This window comes from Carcharodon carcharias, chromosome 4, assembly GCF_017639515.1.
Source record: "Carcharodon carcharias isolate sCarCar2 chromosome 4, sCarCar2.pri, whole genome shotgun sequence".
NCBI classification, from domain to species: domain Eukaryota; kingdom Metazoa; phylum Chordata; class Chondrichthyes; order Lamniformes; family Lamnidae; genus Carcharodon; species Carcharodon carcharias.
In genome coordinates, this window is record NC_054470.1 from 86,026,856 (window position 1) to 86,045,844 (window position 18,989).

Sequence of the window (18,989 nt, forward strand, 5' to 3'; positions counted from 1 at the left end):
TGAATTGATTGAAATCAACGTCTGATACTGGGGACCTCCAGAGGAGGTTGAGATGGATCATCCACATGACACTTCTGGCTGAAGATTGTAGCAAATGCTTGAGATTTATCTTTTTGCACTGAGGTGCTGGGCTACTCCATCATTGAGGATGGGGATATTTGTGGAGTGAGTTGTTTAAATGTCCATCACCATTTACAACTGGATGTGGCAGGACTGCAGAGCTTAGATCTGAGTCATTGGTTATGGGATCACTTAGCTCTGTCTATCACTTGCTGCTTATGCAGTTTTGTAGTCTTGTGTTATAGCTTCACCAGATTGACACCTCATTTTTAGGTATGCCTGGTGCTGCTCCTGGCATACCCTCCTCACTGCACTGCACTCTTCATTGAACCAGGGTTGATCCCCTGCTTGATGGTAATGGTAGAGTGGGGGATATGCCGGGCAATGAGGTTGCAGATTGTGTTCAAGTGCAAGGCTGCTGCTGCTGGCCCACTGCACCTCATGGATGCCCAGTCTCGAGTTGCTAGATGTGTTCGCAATCTATCCCATTTAGCATGGTGGTAGAGCCACACATCACGACGGAGGGTATCCTCAATGTGAGGAAGGGACTTCGTCTCCACAACAACTGTGCGGTGGTCACTCCTACTGATATTTTCATGGACAGATGCATCTGTGGCAGGCAGGTTGGTGAGGATGAGGTCAAGTATGTTTTTCCCTCTTGTTGGTTCCCTCACCATCTGCTGCAGGCCCAATCTATCAGCTATGTCATTTAGGACTCAGCCAGCTCGGTCTGTAGTGGCGCCACCGAGCTGAACGTGTGTGCTGAACATGAGCTTTTAATCAGCAACACAGTTTTCCACCTCCCTAATCACAAGAAATCCTGGATGCACCCCCGTTCTATTGCTTGGCATCTAATTGGCTATGTCATCACAAGACAGGGGGACAGGCAGTATTGAGTGCTGGATTAACCACTGTCTTATCATCTCAAAGCTAAACATCAAGATCTATCCTCCGCTATGCCCCCAGAGCATGAAAGTCCAAGGCATCACCATGACCCAAGGCTCAAACAGAGAATCATGAAGGAATCTCTCTCAGAGAAACTCAAGAGTCACCTGGTATAGCGAAAATGGACATTCACTACATTGAGGATGACTCGGCGAGCTTGGGGATATGGTGCACTCCACTATTTAAAGGCCCTTGACCTTACCTCTCAAAGTTTCAAGATTGGTTTGATGAAAACAATGAGGCAATCTAGAATTGTTTTATTCATTCATGGGATGTGGGCATCACTGGCTAAGCCAACATTTATTGCCCATCCCTAATTGCCCTTGAGTAGCTGGTGATGAGCTGCCTTCTTGAACCACTGCAGCCCATATGGTGTAGGTACACCCACAGTGCTGCTAGGAAGGGAGTTCCAGGATTTTGACCCAGCAACAATGAAGGAACAACGATATATTTCCAAGTCAGGATGGTGAATGGCTTCGTGGTGTTCCCACATCCAAAGGATTATTATTCCAGCTGTGGTCTACAAGGCTGGAGATCGACACCTGATTAAGAAACTCACTACTCTTTCGGTCTATCCCGCAAGAATGCAACTATGCCTCCATTGTCGACCTGTACAAGTGGACTGGAATTTACCAATCTTGCAACAAACAAAGAGGAACTCATCAAAATCTTTGCCAGAATCCTTCTGAACCACTTAGCACAACATCTTAACCAGGATCTGCTGGAGTTATGGTTTCTGAAAAGGTCAAGGAACCACTGATATGCTGTTTGCAGTCAGACAGCTGGAAGAGAAAAGCCAAGTATAGAATATAGACCTCTACACCACGTTTATTCACCATTCCCAGTCTCCAATGGGTTAACCAGAGGTTTGTTATTAGCCATAGTAAGATTTGTTAGCAGAGTAAGGTTTATTGCAGTTTCAAGGTTTATTAACTAGTAGATAGAGGAATGGCAGGTCTGCTTCAACCTCTGGAGTACATATCCTGTCCTGTGAGTAACTCCAGGATTCTTACCATGTCGTGGATAACCATTTGTGTAGGGAATATCATCAGTTATCGCTGCTTGAGCTCTGTGTTTTGGAACTTGAGCAGCAGCTGGTGTCACTGCGGTGCATCCATGAGGTTGAGAGCTTCATCGATAGCTCATTTCTAGATGTGATCACTCCGCAGCTTAAGAATATAGAAACGTAGAAACTAGGAGCAGGAGCAGGCTATTCGGCCCTTTGAGCCTGCTCTGCCATTCATTATGATCATGGCTGATCATCCAACTCAATAGCCTGCTTCCGCTTTCTCCCCATACCCTTTGATCCCTTTCACCTCAAGAGCTATATCTAACTCCTTCTTGAAAACATACAATGTTTTGATCTCAACTACTTTTTGTGGTAACAAATTCCACGGGCTCACTACTCCCTGGGTGAAGAAATTTCTCCTCATCTCAGTCCTAAAAGGTCTACCCCATATCCTCAGACTGTGACCCCTGGTTCTGGACTCCCCGACCATTGGGAACATCCTTCCTGCATCTACCCAGTCTAGCCCTGTTAGAATTTTATAGGCTTCTATGAGATCCCCCCATATTCTTCTGAACTCCAGCGAATATAATCCTAATCAACTCAATCTCTTCTCATGTCAGTCTCACCATCCCAGGAATCAGTTGGGTAAACCTTCACTGCACTCCCTCTATAGCAAGTAGATCCTTCCTCAGATAAAGAGACCAAAACTGCACACAATTTTCCAGGTATGTAGGGAGAGCGTGAATGGGTGACCACCAGACAGTCAGAAAGAAACAGGCAAGTAGTGCAAGAGTGCCTTGAGTGCATCCCACTCTCCAACCAGTATTCAGTTCTGAATACTGATGAGACTGATGGAGTGTAGTCCAAGTCCATGGCAGCAAGGATGGCTCAGCTGTACAGCAGGATACCATAAAGACTGGAAGAGCAGCAGTGATAGAAAGTCCGATAGTTAAGGGAATAGACAGGCATTTCTGGGGCTGTAGACCTGAATCCAGGATGGTGTGTTGCCTCCCTGGTGCCAAGGTCAAGTATGTCATTGAGCAACTGCATAGCACCCTGAGAAAGGAGGGTAAGTGGCTAGCAGTCATGGTCTACATCGGTACAAATGACATAAGCAGAAAGAGGGATGTGATCCTGCAGTCAGAATTTAGGGAGCTCGGTAGGAAATTAGCAAGCAGGACCTGAAAAGTAGTTATAAGATTACTCCCAGTGCCACACGCAAGTGAGTATAGCAATAAGAGGATAAAGCAGATGAATGCGCGGCTGGAAAGGTGGTGAAGGAGGGAGGGCTTTAGATTCTTATGACATTGGCACTGGCTCTGGAGGAGATGGAACCTGTACAGGCTGGACAGATTGCACCTAACTAGAGCTGGCCCGAGTTCCTTGCCTTCCATGAGTTCCTTTACTGAAGAGGGTTTAAACTAACTCGGCAGATGTGTGGAAACCAGGAGTGATATCAGAGAGTAATACCAAGGTGCACAGAGTACTGGGAGAGATAAATAGCACTAAAGTAGGGAATATTAAGTTATTTGGTTGGGTCGTAGTAAGGGAGAAAGTAATAGAGTCTAAATCAGGGTTACTGTGTTACTGTGCATGTTTGTGAATGCGGTAAATAAGATCGGTGAGTCACAGACACAGGTTGCGATATAGTGTTGTGTCTAAAACAGAGACCTGGCTCAAAGGAGTGCAGGACTGGGTATTAAATATTCCTGGAAACAAGATGTTCAGGAAAGGAAGAAAAGGAATGGCGGTATTGATAAAGAGAGCTGGAGAGAGAGGATGGGTGGAATCTTGTTGAGACATCAGGGGTCTTGCCTGCCAGCTACAGACCCGGCGAGAGACCCGGGTTGCTGCTTTTCGGGAAGGTCCCCCAAACCACAGGTCAATCAGGCAGCGGCGGGGCCAGTGGCGGATCTTCCCCTAGAATCGAGACTCTGGGGACGGATATTGCCTACCAAAAGCTGCCAGCTTGATCAGATCACAAAGACAGGTGAGCAAAAATATAAAAAATTGCAGGACCCTGAGTAACGCAGAGTCAAAGAATCTGGGAAGTTTACAAGACAGTGATCAAAGCTACAAAAAAGAAGCTGTGCTTACATTATAGAATAGGTGATAGTCCTGGAGTTCAGCAGATTGTAGCAGTGGTGGCAATGCTGCAGTGAAGTTGAAAACAAAATAAGTTAAATAAAAATCGCTGGGAGAGTCAAATGTTTAAGCAGAAAAACTGCAGAGTAAAGAAAAATCTACTGAATAAAAAAGTTACTTGACAGAAAAAACAAAGGGCAGACACTGCAGAAGAAAAAAGTGCGTTGCTTTAAGTTTAAAAAAGTCACCCGATTGGACCATGAGGCCGCCAGAACTCCAAAAAAAAAGAATCTGCAGAAAATAAGGAAGGAATTGCAGAGAAAAGCAACACTCCTACCTTGAAAGTTTAGAAGTTCAAAAACAAAAGCAGCCTTGATCACCGGAGAGCCCTCCAAAACCCAAAAAAGCACTGGAAACTCACAACACAGAAAGCTAACAGCTGCAGACAGCCAGAGTGAAAAAAATGAAACAAAAACAGAACATGCTGGAAAAACTCAGCAGGTCTGACAGCAAATGTGGAGAGAGAAAAGCAAAGTTAATGTTTCGAATCTGATGCTGTCAAACCTGATGAATTATTCTAGCATTTTCTGTTTTTGTTTCAGATTTCCAGCATACTCAGTATTTTGCCTTTATCAGGGTGAAAAAAATGATTGCCTCACTGACAGTCTTAAAGGGGTAATGAAATTTAAAGTGATAACTACAAGTAAAAAAAATGTTCATGGACATCAAATTGGGGGAGCCAGACACATGTTTGCTTTGGAAAGGGGACTTTCCAAACCAGACCAGATCCAAGAGTGGGAGTCTTGGAGAAGACAGTTTTTAGTTTACAGGAGGCTTACATGATTAAGTGAGGAAACAAAAGAAGGACAAGTTGATAACTTTTCATTCACCTTTGGTTTATTTGCTGGTGAAGTACTCCACAGCCAACATATAGATCCATACTCGCCACATTAAAAGGCTTCAGCAGATATTTTAAACTCCAAGTTGTAGAGAGCACAGACTCGAGAAGAAGGTCTAGCTCACTCCCAATAAAGTATCGAGGGCAACAAGAGACCCCAAATGGAGAGAAACTCCCAATAATGCACCAAGGGAAACAAGAGACCCCAGAGAGAGGGCAACTCCTAATAAAGTGATGAGGACAACAAAAGACCCCAGAGAGAAGATGACAAAAACTCCACACCGAGAGCAGCAAAAGACTCCAGAATGAGGGCAACAGGCAACCCTAAAGAGACTGAGCCAGGCTGAGGGAGACAGATAGCAGTGCAGAGTGAGCAGAAAGCTGTGAGTAAAGGAAAGCTATCTGAGGTAACTCAAAGTAAATGAAGTTGTTCTACAGGGGGATGTTCGCATCAGAGCTGAACAGGAAGATTTGAAGCACATGATTCAAGCTGAGTATATACCTTTGAAAACATACGATAAACTGAAGTCTTCAATGAACCAAGCTGTTCAAGATCTGAACAAACAAATTTCAGAGATGACGCAAAGATATCAGGAAGAAATAACGACCCTTAATCCTACAGTTGGCAAATCAAAGCAGGTGCTGGGAAAACGCAACCAGATGTACAGCCAGGCTAAACAGCAGGCATAAAAGGCACACAAACAAGTTGCAACACTGAAAGACTCCTTGAAGAATCAATATGTTGCTATGGAAAGACATGAGGAGCTAAAGAGGATCTTGAATATTACTTCAGAAAAAGCTGCTTTGGAACTATCAATAGCAACAAAACGATGCACTGAAGCCTTGAGTGAGTTGGCAAGAGTTCAACAAGAAAATGAACAGTTAAAAGAACAATTGATTGTCCTTCAAGATCAAATGCAAAAGGAATGCATAACCATTCACCAATATGAAGAAATGAAGACTATCTTAAACAGGAAATTGGAAGCACAGCAGAAGAAACTTGAGAAGACTAAGCTGAATTACAGGAGAGCTCAAGATGAAGTAAGCAAACTTTGCAAAGGAAAGGAAAACCTGTTGACAGACATTCACATGCTACAAGAATTCCTTAGGACAAAGCTTATTCCTCTGGAAAATTATGAAGGGAAGGAAAATGAATTTGCTAAGCAAAGTGATGAACCAGTTGGCAGAGAAGACTCAGAAATGTTCTATATTCCAAGGAGGAAGCCGAAAGCTACAAGAAATAGACTGAAGAGCTGATGAAGCAGTTGAATGGAAAGGAGGAGATATTGAAAGGAAAAGCTGTAGAATTTTCCAACCCGTGAATGGATAATGAAGCCATGAGTAACACAATTACAGAACTGAAACAAGTGAAGACTTTGCCGGAGACAGACCTAGCCAAAAGTGAGTCCCAAATGAAGGACAAGGTTCTGTTGCAGACAGATGAAGAAAAGACAGAAATGAGATCGGAAAATATAAATTCAGCACTCAAGTGCAAGGCACAAGCAGAAGAAAAAGCTGAGCTGAATGAGAAGATTCATAAGCTTGCAAAAGGTTTTGAATATAAAACAACAAACAAGTGTTTGGCTAAAATTTTGAAACAAATGGAAATGAAGGTTCCATCTGTGAAACATCCACATTCAGCAAAAACATGATGGACACCAAGGGAAGAATTTTCTCCCCATCGTGTGGGGCTGGGCAGGCACGGGTGGCAATCAGCTGTATGCTGCCATTTTACATGGGCAGACCAATTAAGGCCAGCCCAGCTTGACGTGCACCTGGAAGCGCTCAACGCTCCCTGTACAGGTGGGAGGAGAAAGGAGAGTTGGGGCCTGTGCTCTTTCGTTCATGTCTGCGAAAGAGCACAGAAATATCCCCAAGGAATGGAGCTGCCTCAAGGAGATTAATTTCATTTTGAAAAATGGAAAAAAAGAATTTTAAAAATTACTCAGACATGTCCCCTCATGAGTATTTTGATAAAAAATTAAATTTAATTTATGAAGCCTTCATGAAACCTCATCCCGCCCATGTATGAGGTTTCATGAGAAATGCAAAGGCCGCCTGGGCTCTTTGCCTGTCCACCAACCTTAAGGTTTGATGGGCAGTCCTGTTAATGAGTTCAATTGGTTTTTAAATGGCCTTAACAGGCCATTTAACCCACCCCGGTGTGCGCCCGCTGAATGAAGATCGGAATGACGCACGTTGACATCGGGGAGCACGCCTAATGTCACCGCGTGTCATTTTACATGTTGGCGAGCAGGGCCCGCTGACCAGAAGATTCAGGCCCAAGGAAAATGAAAATTCAAGTCCAAAAATCCGAGGCAGTACACATTCCCTGCGGAAGAAATGAGACAAATCCACAGTGTCTATAGAAAGCAGATGGATTGTTAATAAAGAGAAATGCAACTCAAAGGAGCGCAAAAAGTGAATCAAATGAAGATAACCAAGAACTAGAAACATAGATTACTACGACTATTCCTCCAAATGTGACAGACCAAGATGTGGAAGAACTATTCAAGCATCAAGATTGTTTAAATTTGTAAAGTGAGAAACTTGGGGTGGGAGGAAAAGGGTCAGCAAGTAAAAATTGTATTGGAATACTCCATTGGAAGGAAGGAAAGTTTTCTTTGATGAAGAAAGGGGGATGTTGTATGATGTTGTATGTGCCTGCATGCCATTGTTATGTAAAAATGCTCAGCAGAGCAAGAGTTAATGTGGGACTGGAGAATAGCACCAACCACGGTATGATGTATAGAGTCACATGGTAATAGATTGTGAGAACAGTCTAGAGAGAGCACTCTGGAATCAGCCTCAATGGAGGTAACAGCATCATGGATGACAGTAACCTGGGATCTGTAAATAGTTAAAGGTAAATAATAAAGGGTTACCTGGAAAAACCCAGCAGGTCTGGCAGCATCGGCGGAGAAGAAAAGAGTTGACGTTTCGAGTCCTCATGACCCTTCGACAGAACTTGAGTGAATCCAAGAAAGGGTTGAAATATAAGCTGGTTTAAGGTGTGTGTGTGGGGGGAGAGTAGTGGAGGGTGTTGGTGTGGTTGTAGGGACAAACAAGCAGTGATAGAAGCAGATCATCAAATGATGTCACAGACAACAGAACAAAAGAACACATAGGTGTTAAAGTTGGTGATATTATCTAAACGAATGTGCTAATTAAGAATGGATGGTAGGGCACTCAAGGTATAGCTCTAGTGGGGGTGGAGGGAGCATAAAAGATTTAAAAGTATTTAAAAATAATGGAAATAGGTGGGAAAAGAAACATCTATATAATTTATTGGAAAAAACAAAAGGAAGGGGGAAACAGAAAGGGGGTGGGGATGGAGGAGGGAGTTCAAGACCTAAAGTTGTTGAATTCAATATTCAGTCTGGAAGGCTGTAAAGTGCCTAGTCAGAAGATGAGGTGTTATTCCTCCAGTTTGCGTTGGGCGAGTGAATCCCAACGCAAACTGGAGGAACAACACCTCATCTTCCGACTAGGCACTTTACAGCCTTCCGGACTGAATATTGCATTCAACAACTTTAAGTTTTGAGCTCCCTCCTCCATCCCCACTCCCTTTCTGTTTCTTCGCCCTTTCTTTTGTTTTTTCCAATATATTATATAGATTTTTCTTTTCCCACCTATTTCCATTATTTTTAAATATTTTTAAATCTTTTATGCTCCCCCCACCCCCACTAGAGCTATACCTTGAGTGCCCTACCATCCATTCTTAATTAGCACATTCGTTTAGATAATATCACCAACTTTAACACCTATGTGTTCTTTTGTTCTGTTGTCTGTGACATCTTTTGATGATCTGCTCCTATCACTGCTTGTTTGTCCCTACAACCATACCAACCCCCTCCACTTCTCTCCCCCCACCCAAACCACCACCACCCCCCCCCCCCCCCCCCACCACACCTTAAACCAGCTTATATTTCAACCCTTTCTTGGATTCACTCAAGTTCTGTCGAAGGGTCATGAGGACTCGAAACGTCAACTCTTTTCTTCTCCGCCGATGCTGCCAGACCTGCTGAGTTTTTCCAGGCAAGTCTGGTTTGTTTTGGATTTCCAGCATCCGCAGTTTTTTTGTTTTTATCTATAATAATTAAGGGTTCATGTTTAAATATGCAAGTCTCAAGATTTCAGCATTGAGACAGCAAAAGAACCCATATTCCAACAGTGCCCAACCATCTTCAGCTGTTTCATAAATGACCTTCCCTCCATCATAAGGCCAGAAGTGGGGATCTTCGCTGATGATTGCACAGTATTCAGTACATTTGCAACTCCTCGGATACAGAAGCAGTCCATTTCCACATACAGCGGGACAACATTTAGGCTTGGGCAAATAAGTGGCAAGTAACATTTGCATCATACTTGTGCCAAGCAATGACCATCTCCACCAAGAGAGAATCTAATCATCTCCCCACCATCGATATCCTGGAGTTACCATTGACCAGAAACTTAACTGGACCAGCCATATATATATATATATATATATATACTGTGGCTACAAGTGTAGGTCAGAATCTGGGAATTCTGTGGCAGGTAATTCACCTCCTGACTCGCCAAAGCCTGTCTGCCATCTACAAAGCACAAGTCAATTGTATCACTTGCCTGGATGAGTGGAGCTCCAGCAACACTCAAGTAGCCCGCTTGATTGGCACCTTGCCCGCCACCTTAAACGTCGACTTCTTCCACCACTGAAGCACAATGGCAACAGTATTTATCATCTACAACATGTACTACAGCAACTCATCAAGGAGGCAAAGTGTAAAACAAGAAATAACGGGAGCTTATAAGAAAGTACTGCAATAATATCGGGAGATTTTTATTTTCCTATAGATTGGATGAAGAAAATTGGCAAAGTTAGCCTGGAGAATGAGTTAACAGAATGCATTTGGGACAGTTTCTTAGAACAATGTGTTCTAGAACTAACCAGGGAGCAGGCTATTTTAGAGCTGGCAATGTATAATGAGACAGGATTAATAAATTACCTCATAACAAAGGATTCTCTAGGTACAAGTGATCATAATATGAGAGAGTTTCACATTCAGTTTGAGGGTGAGCAATTTGGGTCTGATATTAGTGTCTTAAACATAAAGGTAATTAGAAAGGCATGAAAACAAAGTGCTAAAGTGGACTGGGAAGAGAGTTACAAAGTAAGATGTTGAGAAGCAATGGCAGACATTTAGGGAGATAGTTCATAATTCTCAACAAAGACATATTCCATTGAGGAAGAAAGACACTACTGGAAAAATGCATCATCTGTGGCTAACTAAGGAAGTTAGGGATGGTATCAGATTCAAGGAAAAGATGTCCAGTGCTGCAAGAAAAGCCAGAAGATTGGGAAAATTTTATAAATCAGCAAAGGATGACTTAAAACATAATAAAGGGGGAGAAACGTGAACATGAGAGAAAAGTAGCAAGAAATATAAAAACAGACAGTGAAAGCTTCTACAAATAAGCAAAAAGGAAAAGAGTAGCAAAAATGAACATTGGTTCCTTAAAGGGTGAGACTGGGAATTAATAGTGGGAAACAAAGAAATGGCAGAGACTTTGAACATGTACGTATTCACAGTAGAAGACACAAAATGTATCCCAAGATTAGTGGAAAAACACAGGTAAAAGGGAGTGAGGAACTAAAAATAATCACGATCCCCAAAGAAAAAATGCTATGAATACTAATGGGACTAAAGGCTGCCAATTCTTGATGGACTATATCCTAGTCTACAGAGATAGGGGATGCATTGGTTGTAGTCTTCCCAAATTCACTTGATTCTGGAAAGGTCCCAGCAGACTGGAAAGCTGCAAATATAACAGCGCTATTCAAGAAAGGAGGGAGACAGAAAGCAGGGAACTATAGGCCAGCTAGTCTAACATCTGTCATTGGGAAAATGCTAGAATCCATTTTTAAGGAGGTAGTAGCAGAAAATTATAACACAGTCAGGCAAAGTCAACATGGTTTTGTGAAAGGGAAATCGTGTTTGACAAGTTTCTGCTTTATCTTTGTTGTCTATATCAATGATTTGGATGATAATGTGGTAAATTGGATCAGCAAATTTGCTGATGACACTAAGATTGGAGGTGTTGTGGACAGCGAGGAAGGCTGTCAAAGCTTGCAGAGGGATCTGGACCAAGTGGAAAAATGGGCCAGAAAATGGCAGATGGAATTTAATGCGGAAAAGTGTGAGGTGTTGCATTTTGGAAGGACAAACCAAGGTAGGACATACACAGTAAATGGTAGGGCACTGAGGAGTGCGGAGGAACAAAGGGATCTGGGAGTTCAGATACATAATTCCCTGAAAATGGCATCACTGGTAGACAGGGTTGTAAAGAAAGCTTTTGGCATACTGGCCTTCATAAATCAAAGTATTGAGTATAGGAGTTGGGATGTTATGGTGAGGTTGTATAAGACATTGGTGAGGCCAACTTTGGAGTATTGTGTGCAGTTCTGGTCGCCTAACTACAGGAAGGATATCAGTAAGTTTGAGAGAGTGCAGAGAAGATTTACTAGGATATTGCTGGGTCTTAAGGAGTTGAGTTACAGGGAAAGATTAAACAGGTTAAGACTTTATTCCTTGGAGCGTAGAAGAATGAGGGGAGATTTGATAGAAGTTTACAAAATTATGAGGGGTATAGACAGAGTAAATGCGAGTAGGCTCTTTCCACTTAGATTAGGAGAGATGAACACGAGAGGACATGGCTTTAGGGTGAAAGGGGAAAGGTTTAGAGGAAACATTAGGGGGAACTTCTTCACTCAGAGAGTGGTGAGAGTTTGAATGAGCTACCATCTGACGTGGTAAATGTGGGCTCACTCTTAAGTTTTAAGAATAAATTGGAAAGATACATAGATGGCAGAGGTCTGGAGGGTTATGGACTAGGTGCAGGTCAATGGGACTAGTGGAATAATATTTCAGCACAGACTAGAAGGGCCGAATGGCCTGTTTTCTGTGCTTTAGTGTTCTATGGTTCTATCCGCCCTGCTTGTTAGATTCTCAAAGAGCTCTAATAAAGTGGAAACAGTAGACGTGGTATTTGGGTTTCCAAAAAGCATTTGCCAAGGTGCTTGATGAAAGGTGCTTATCATGTTGTGCTGATGTATTAACATGGGTAGAGCTTTGGCGACCTAACAGGAAATATTGATTCAGGATAAATGGATCGTTTTCAGGTTGACAAGCTGTATATAGTGGAATGCCACATGGATCAGTGCTGGGCCTCAATTATTTGCGATTTATATTAATAACTTGGGTGAAGGGACTGACTGTATTGTAGCCAAATTTGCTGATGATACAAAGTAGGTAGGAAAACAAGCTGTGAGGAGGATACAAAGAGTCTACAAAGAGACATAGATAGTGAGTGGACAAAAATTTGGAAAATCGAGTATAATGTGGGAAAGTATGAGGTTGTCTATTTTGGCAGGAAGAATGGTTAAGCACAAAATTAGTTAAATGGAGAAAGGCTGCAAAAGGCTGCAATATAGTAGGATCTGGGTGTCCTTATACATTAATCACAGAAAATTAGCATGCAGGTACAGCAAGCAATTAGAAAGGCAAATGGCTTTTATTGCAAGGAGGATGGAGTATAAAAGTAGAGAAGCCTTACTACAACTGTACAGGGAAATGGTGAGACTGTACCTACAATACTGTGCACAGTTTTGTACTCCTTACTTAAGGAGAGATATGCTTGTATTGGAGGCAGTTCAGATTAGCTTCACTGGGCTGATACCTGGGATGAAGGGGTTGTCTTATGAGGAAAGCTTGAAGTTTAGAAGAATGAGAGGTGACCTTATTGAAACATGCAAGATTCTGACAAGTTAGATGCAGAGAGGATGTTGCCTCTTTTGGAGGAATCTAGAGCTGGAGGGGTGGTGGGGAACAGTTCAAAATTAAGCTATCTCCCATTTAAAACTGAGATGAGGAAGAATTTATTCTCTCAGAAAGTTGTTCGCCTTTGGTGTTCTCCATAGAGAGCACTGGAGGCTGGGCCATTGAATATATTTAAGGCTGAGTTAGACAGACAAACTTTTATTTTCCTTTATTAAAATTTTTAAAAATCAAAATAATCTCCCTAAGGCAGCTCTGCACCTCAGGGAGATTTCTGCGCTCTTTCACGTACATGTGCGAAAGAGCAGAGGCCCCGACTTAGCCTACTCCCCCTGCCCCCTCCCAACTTAATTGGCCCGCCCATGCAAAATGGCGACGCCTAGCCAATCGCCACCCATGATCGGCTGCACGCTCGCCCGCGCCCGCTCTCACCCAACCATCGCCCCTGACAGGGAGAAAATTCTCCCCTATGTCTTTAGGCATTAGATTGAATATGCAGAAATGTATATTTTTTAGTATGTTGACCCTTATTCTAAAAGGCATGGTCATATGTAAAATAATAATTTTTTTAAAAAAAGAAAACAAAACTAGAAAAATGGCAAAGCATTTAAAGTTGCATAGAATATAGAATATGAAGTGAATCTGCAAGATTTCAAATTAAGATATGTGATATATTATGACATAAGTTGATAAATTGCACAAAGCTCTTTTGGTTTTAATTTTGTTACCAATGGGATTTTTATAATTAATTTATGTTCTTTGTTCTAAGTAGTATAACATTTCTAACATATTTCAGACAAACCTATGTTTTTAAAATCCAATTTGTAATATTGTAATCAAATGAAACTAGAGTCTCCAATGAATTGTGTTATAATGATCATCTTTCAAGTCCATGTCCTTAATACTGAAAGTTAAACTGTGATTATTCTCTTCCTTCCCAAAAGGAGCTATTTGTGTTTCGGCATGAGTTGGCCATGCTGCGGATATCTACCTTGACGGGCATAGTGATGTTTGGAGGGATGTTCGGCCTCTTTTATGGTCAGCTGTCAAATGTTTTGGCAGTAAGTAAGACTCCTGTTGTCTTAACATTGAATTATTATGCTTTAATCTCTTACATAACATCTATTACAATTTGATGAGATCCAAATCCTGATTGAAGTGTTTTGTTGTTGCAAACAAAAACTCTCAACATGAACGCGTGTTTATGTTTATTATTGTACTCTATTTAAAGTGTTAAATTTAAGAATTCACCCCCTATATACTGAAGGCTGCTATAATAAAACAGGAAATGCCAAAAATACTCAGCAGATCAGGCAGCATCTGTCTAGAGAGAAACAGAGTTGTTTCGTATGGATGATCTTTCATCAAAACAGAAATGACTTACTTGATTTTAAATGTATCTCATGCTTTGTTCTCAGGGCTCTGTATATGGTAAATAATATGTGTTGATTTAAAGATCCCACATTCAGTTTTATATCTAAAACTGCCAATATACATTAAACTACTTTCCCAAATATTATAAAGCATATTTTATGAATCATGTTTTACTAATGAATTTGGAATTCATAATTTATGAATTATGAATCAATAGTATCAGTGATCTTCATTACTGCACCCAGCAGCACGGAACCAGGGCCAAGTGAAGTTTTTATTTTTGTTAAATGTAGATCCTGAATAAAATTGATCTAAGAAGTGACCAGAATAGTGTTTATAATGGTGTTTATAATGGTAATGATATACCCATGCTTTTATGTAAACTCGTTGTATTAACCGCCAATTAGTGAGCAAACCTATAAACACTTGATCAATCCAACAAAGTCAGATAAAATTTCAGTGAAACAGATACAGAGAAGAAAAACAACAGAGGTAAATTAGATTTATTAGCAGGCTAGTGAATACAAGACTCAGCCGACTTGAGCCCAGAAATTTTGGTGGTCAGTTTTGAAGGGGGCTTGAGCATGTTGTGAAAACAGCTTCAGATGGAATCGAATTTTGTGAAAACAGTTTCAGAACTATAGCAATTTGTTTTTTGTGCAGACTTCTCAATGGTCTCTTGAAACTTGTGTGACTTCAAGGTCTGTAAAACAGTTATGTCATGCCTCCAATTGCATTGCTGTACATTTCTTCTTTGTTAAAAACTTTAAGATTACCAAGACTGCAGTCTTCTTTTAAACTTGGGTTTCTTGAAAAGGGACACTTTTACCCCCTCAAAGCCCTGATTTTACCAAAATAAGTTCATTATCACGATGTGCAAAGCGGAAGATTGAAATACATTTTAAGAATCTTTCACTGAGGCTATCTTGGATGATAAATTGGCTTGATTCATTCAAGTCTTGAATTTCCTGGGGAATTTCCAAATTTTTATAAAGCAAAATTCTGGAGGTCACCTCAGAGGATAGGTTTGAAGTCACCATTTCCAAGTGCATTTCCAAATGAGACATATATCATTTCTACCAAAAAAAGAATAGGGCTTATTACTGTGCAGTCAGGCTTTAGTATTGGGGCAATACCCTGCCCTCTGTTACAAATGCTGATCGAACAGGACTCAGTGGGAATAGATGAATAGTTAGACAGGAAGAGGCCACAATCAGATCAGCCAAGATCTTATCAAATGATGGAGCAAGCTTGAGGGGCCAAATGGCCTACTCCCACTCCCATTTGTATGTTCACATCAATGAAGGGCTGCACTGATTTTAATGGTCTGGACTTTGTGGTAGGAATGGCGGTGAAGCTACCAGCATTGAGTGTCATTACTCCATTAACACTGATGGCAAATTCTGGGGTTCTTACATGCAGTAGATAAAATGGAATTCCACAAGTTGCTGACATTGATTCTATGCTTCCCTATAAGGTGTTCTGCTGAAGGCCCATCAGAAAGCAAACAAGTAGCATTACAGAACTGACTCGAGCTGGCCTTTTATGCTGTTACTCTAATTTGTAAAAACTTTAGAAAAAATTGGTGCCAGATTCAAACTCACACCAGCAAAAGGGCAATTCACTTGTGGACAGCTTTGTTCGAGGTGAACAGCAAACACTGTTGTGCCACCATTGACCATGAAATTTGGGACAGTAAATGTTGCTGAAAGACCCTGACACTCAGACAATGTTTGGCTAAGAGGCATAGCACATCCTCACATCTACCCTCTAAAGAGTTAAGTTTGAGTTCTCTTTTATTTTCTGGGATAATGAAAGCCCAGGCCAGAGCACAGGTAAGTGAGGTAACCTCATATATTGAGATGTTACGCAGGACTACCCTCTTCTTGATCCAAGTGTTTTTGTGGAATGTTCAGCAGACTAGTGGTTATACTCTGGTAGATGGACAATGTGCTTTTATATATATGTAACACGTGATGATATTCTTACAGGAAAAATGCTTGGTTATCAGTGAATTTAACAAGGTGAAGACTAATATAAAAAGATGGGCTAACTACTGTGATAAGGAGTTTTGCTGTGAGAGTAAAAATTCCTTTCACTAACCATCAGTAAAATTATGGCTTTTATTCCAGGACTGCATATTACTAACTGGATGGTTAAGAGATTCTTCTAATCTTTCCTTCTTGGCAGGGCCTTTCAACCTAAAATATTTTGGCCAAGAGATGCAGAGAGGGAAGCTATAAGCTTATCGAAGAAATGGTTGTGCCTGGGGAATGGCAAAAGGATAATAGGAAGTTCCAGGAGTACTGAAGGGTTGAGACTGGGATTTGAGAGGGCAAAGTTTTGGAGAGGAAAGTTAAAGGAAACATTAAAGGAGAGATAGGCCTGGGGGTCGGGAGTGGAGGTGGGGGGTGGATGAGGGTTTATGTGATAGAACCAGAGCAGCAGGCAAAAAGCATGCATGAATGAACAGAGGGCAATTCAAGTTACATTGGCTAGTTAAGTAGCAAGATTAGGATACTAGCAGTAAATGGGGAATAGAGAAGAGGCAACTGGAAGAAGTCTAGAGTTAAAATCAGTGGGTCCATTGTGTGATAAAGTTGGTGTAGATAGGGTGGAATTAGCTTGGAGCATCAATGAACTGATGTCCAGGTTTGGAGACTGATGTGAATGACGAGTGAGCCAGAAGCCCTTTAAAGTAAAGTTTTGGAAACAAAGAGCCAGATGGTGTGTAGAATCGATCCTGGGGCAGAAATTGGTGGTGGTGAAGTTGGAGGTAACCATTAGACCCAGAGGTGGCAAAGAAATGGACTTCAGATCCGAATTTTCCAAAACTCTCTTGATCAGGAATTGTTTCCTTGATTTGGAAAATAGTCATTGTCAGTCCATTATCTAAGAATGGTAGGAGAGATAAACTAGAAGAGATAAATAGAACTGATTGTCCAATGTTTGTTCAAGGGAGGTTATCAGAATCTTGGGGACAGAATGATTGAACAGCTTGAATTTAGAAATATTAGGTTGAATGAAACTAGATGATTTTCTTTAGATTGTACCTGACATTACAAATAAAGAAATGTCTTTGGATGGCAGAAGGCATTTGATAAATTTTACAAAGCCTGTTAACACAAATGAGAGCACATAGGGTTGGAGGTAGCAGATTAGGCTCGAAGGACTGAGTGGTCTACTTCTGTTCCTAGTTTGTATGTAATCTATTGACTGGAATAGAGATTTAGTTTGGTAATATGAGATTGTAATTAGCCATAGTCACACATGATTACATTATAGGCATTTCCCTCTATTGGAGAGAGACAATAACTTGAGAGGCACCACTCCATGAGTGTGGAGCAAGACAAGAAGGCAGGCCTCCATGAACTACCAGAGCTGGTGTGGGGATTGAACCTGCTTGTTGGCATCATTCTACACCACACTCTAGCCAATAAGCCCACTGAGATAACCAACCGTCAAGCAGGAGATGGGGAACAGGGATAATGGGTACGTACTCAAATTGGCAGGATGATGGTTGTCTCCTCTTATCTGAACTGTGGCCTTAGTTTTTCACTATATTCATAAATAACTTAGATGAAGGAATAGAAGGGCATATATCAAAAATTGCCAATGAGCTAGGAGGCACAATAAGTACTGTAGATGGGAGTAGAAAGTTGCAAAGTGACACAAAAATTATGTGAGTGGACAAAACTGTGGCAGATGAAGTTCAATGTACTATGTGTGATGTCTTGCTATGTAACCAGGCCAATGTAAGCAAGTTAGATCAGAATATTTTCTAAAAGGTGAGAAGTTCAGAATCGTAGAGGAACTGAGATTTATGATTTCAAGTGCACAAATCTACTCCCGAGCTGGCAGGGTCGATTTGGATTGAAATGCGCCTTTGCGTAATTAATGAGGCTCCAAGTGCAGAATCGGGCGTGAGTTCCTGCCATTCCGGACAGCAGGATGAGTGCTGCCAAAACCACCCACCACTCCACTTAGTCTGATTTATGGAAAATTCTGCCCAGTGAGTGGGCAAGAACATGGCAGATGAATGTAATATGGAAAAACGTGCAGGGTATTTCTTAAATGATAAGAGATTAAAAAGTATACAAAGGGACCTGGGTGTCCCCGTCAATATGCCACTGAAGGCTAAGATGCGGGTGCAGCAAGAAATTAGGAAGGTTCATGGAATGTTAGGCTTTATTGCAAGAGGATTTGAGTACAGGAGTAACAAAGTCTTGTTTCAATTGTGCAGAACCTTGGTTAGACCGCACCTGGGGTGCTGTGTGCAGTCTGGTCCCCTTACCTAATGAAGGACATTATGGCCATAGAGGGAGTGCAATGAAGATTCACCAGTCTTGTTCTGGGGATGGCGGGACTGTCCTATGAAGGGAGATTGGGGAGATCGGGCCTGTATTCTCTAGAGTTTCAAAGAATGAGAAGTGATCTTGTTGAAACCTACAAAATACTTAAAGGGATAGACAGGATAGATGCAGATGTTTCCCCTGGTAGGCGAGTCTAGAGCTAGGGGACACAGTTTCAAAATAAGCCACTTGGAACCGAGATGAGGAGAATTTTTTTACTCAGAGGGTTGTGAATCTTTGGAATTCTCTACCCAAGAGGGCTGTGGAAGTTCAGTCATTGAATATGTTTAAAGCAGAGATTGACAGATTTCGAAATATCAATGACATAATGGGATATGGGTATTGTGTGGGAAAAGGGAATTAAAGTGAATGATCAGGCATGATCACATTGAATGGTGAAGCAGGCTCAATGGGCTGAATAGCCTACTCCTGCTCATACGTTCCAATGA

At 41.5% G+C, this 18,989-nt stretch overlaps 1 protein-coding gene across 1 annotated transcript in view; it reads left to right on the forward strand.

Annotated features, from left to right (window-relative positions):
* Positions 1-18,989, forward strand: part of zdhhc21 (zinc finger DHHC-type palmitoyltransferase 21) — a 232,685-nt gene that overhangs the window by 160,168 nt on the left and 53,528 nt on the right. Inside the window, exon 6 of the mRNA XM_041185500.1 lies at positions 13,759-13,875. Within this exon, the coding sequence (XP_041041434.1) occupies positions 13,759-13,875 (117 nt within the window). The remainder of the gene's footprint in view (positions 1-13,758; positions 13,876-18,989) is intronic.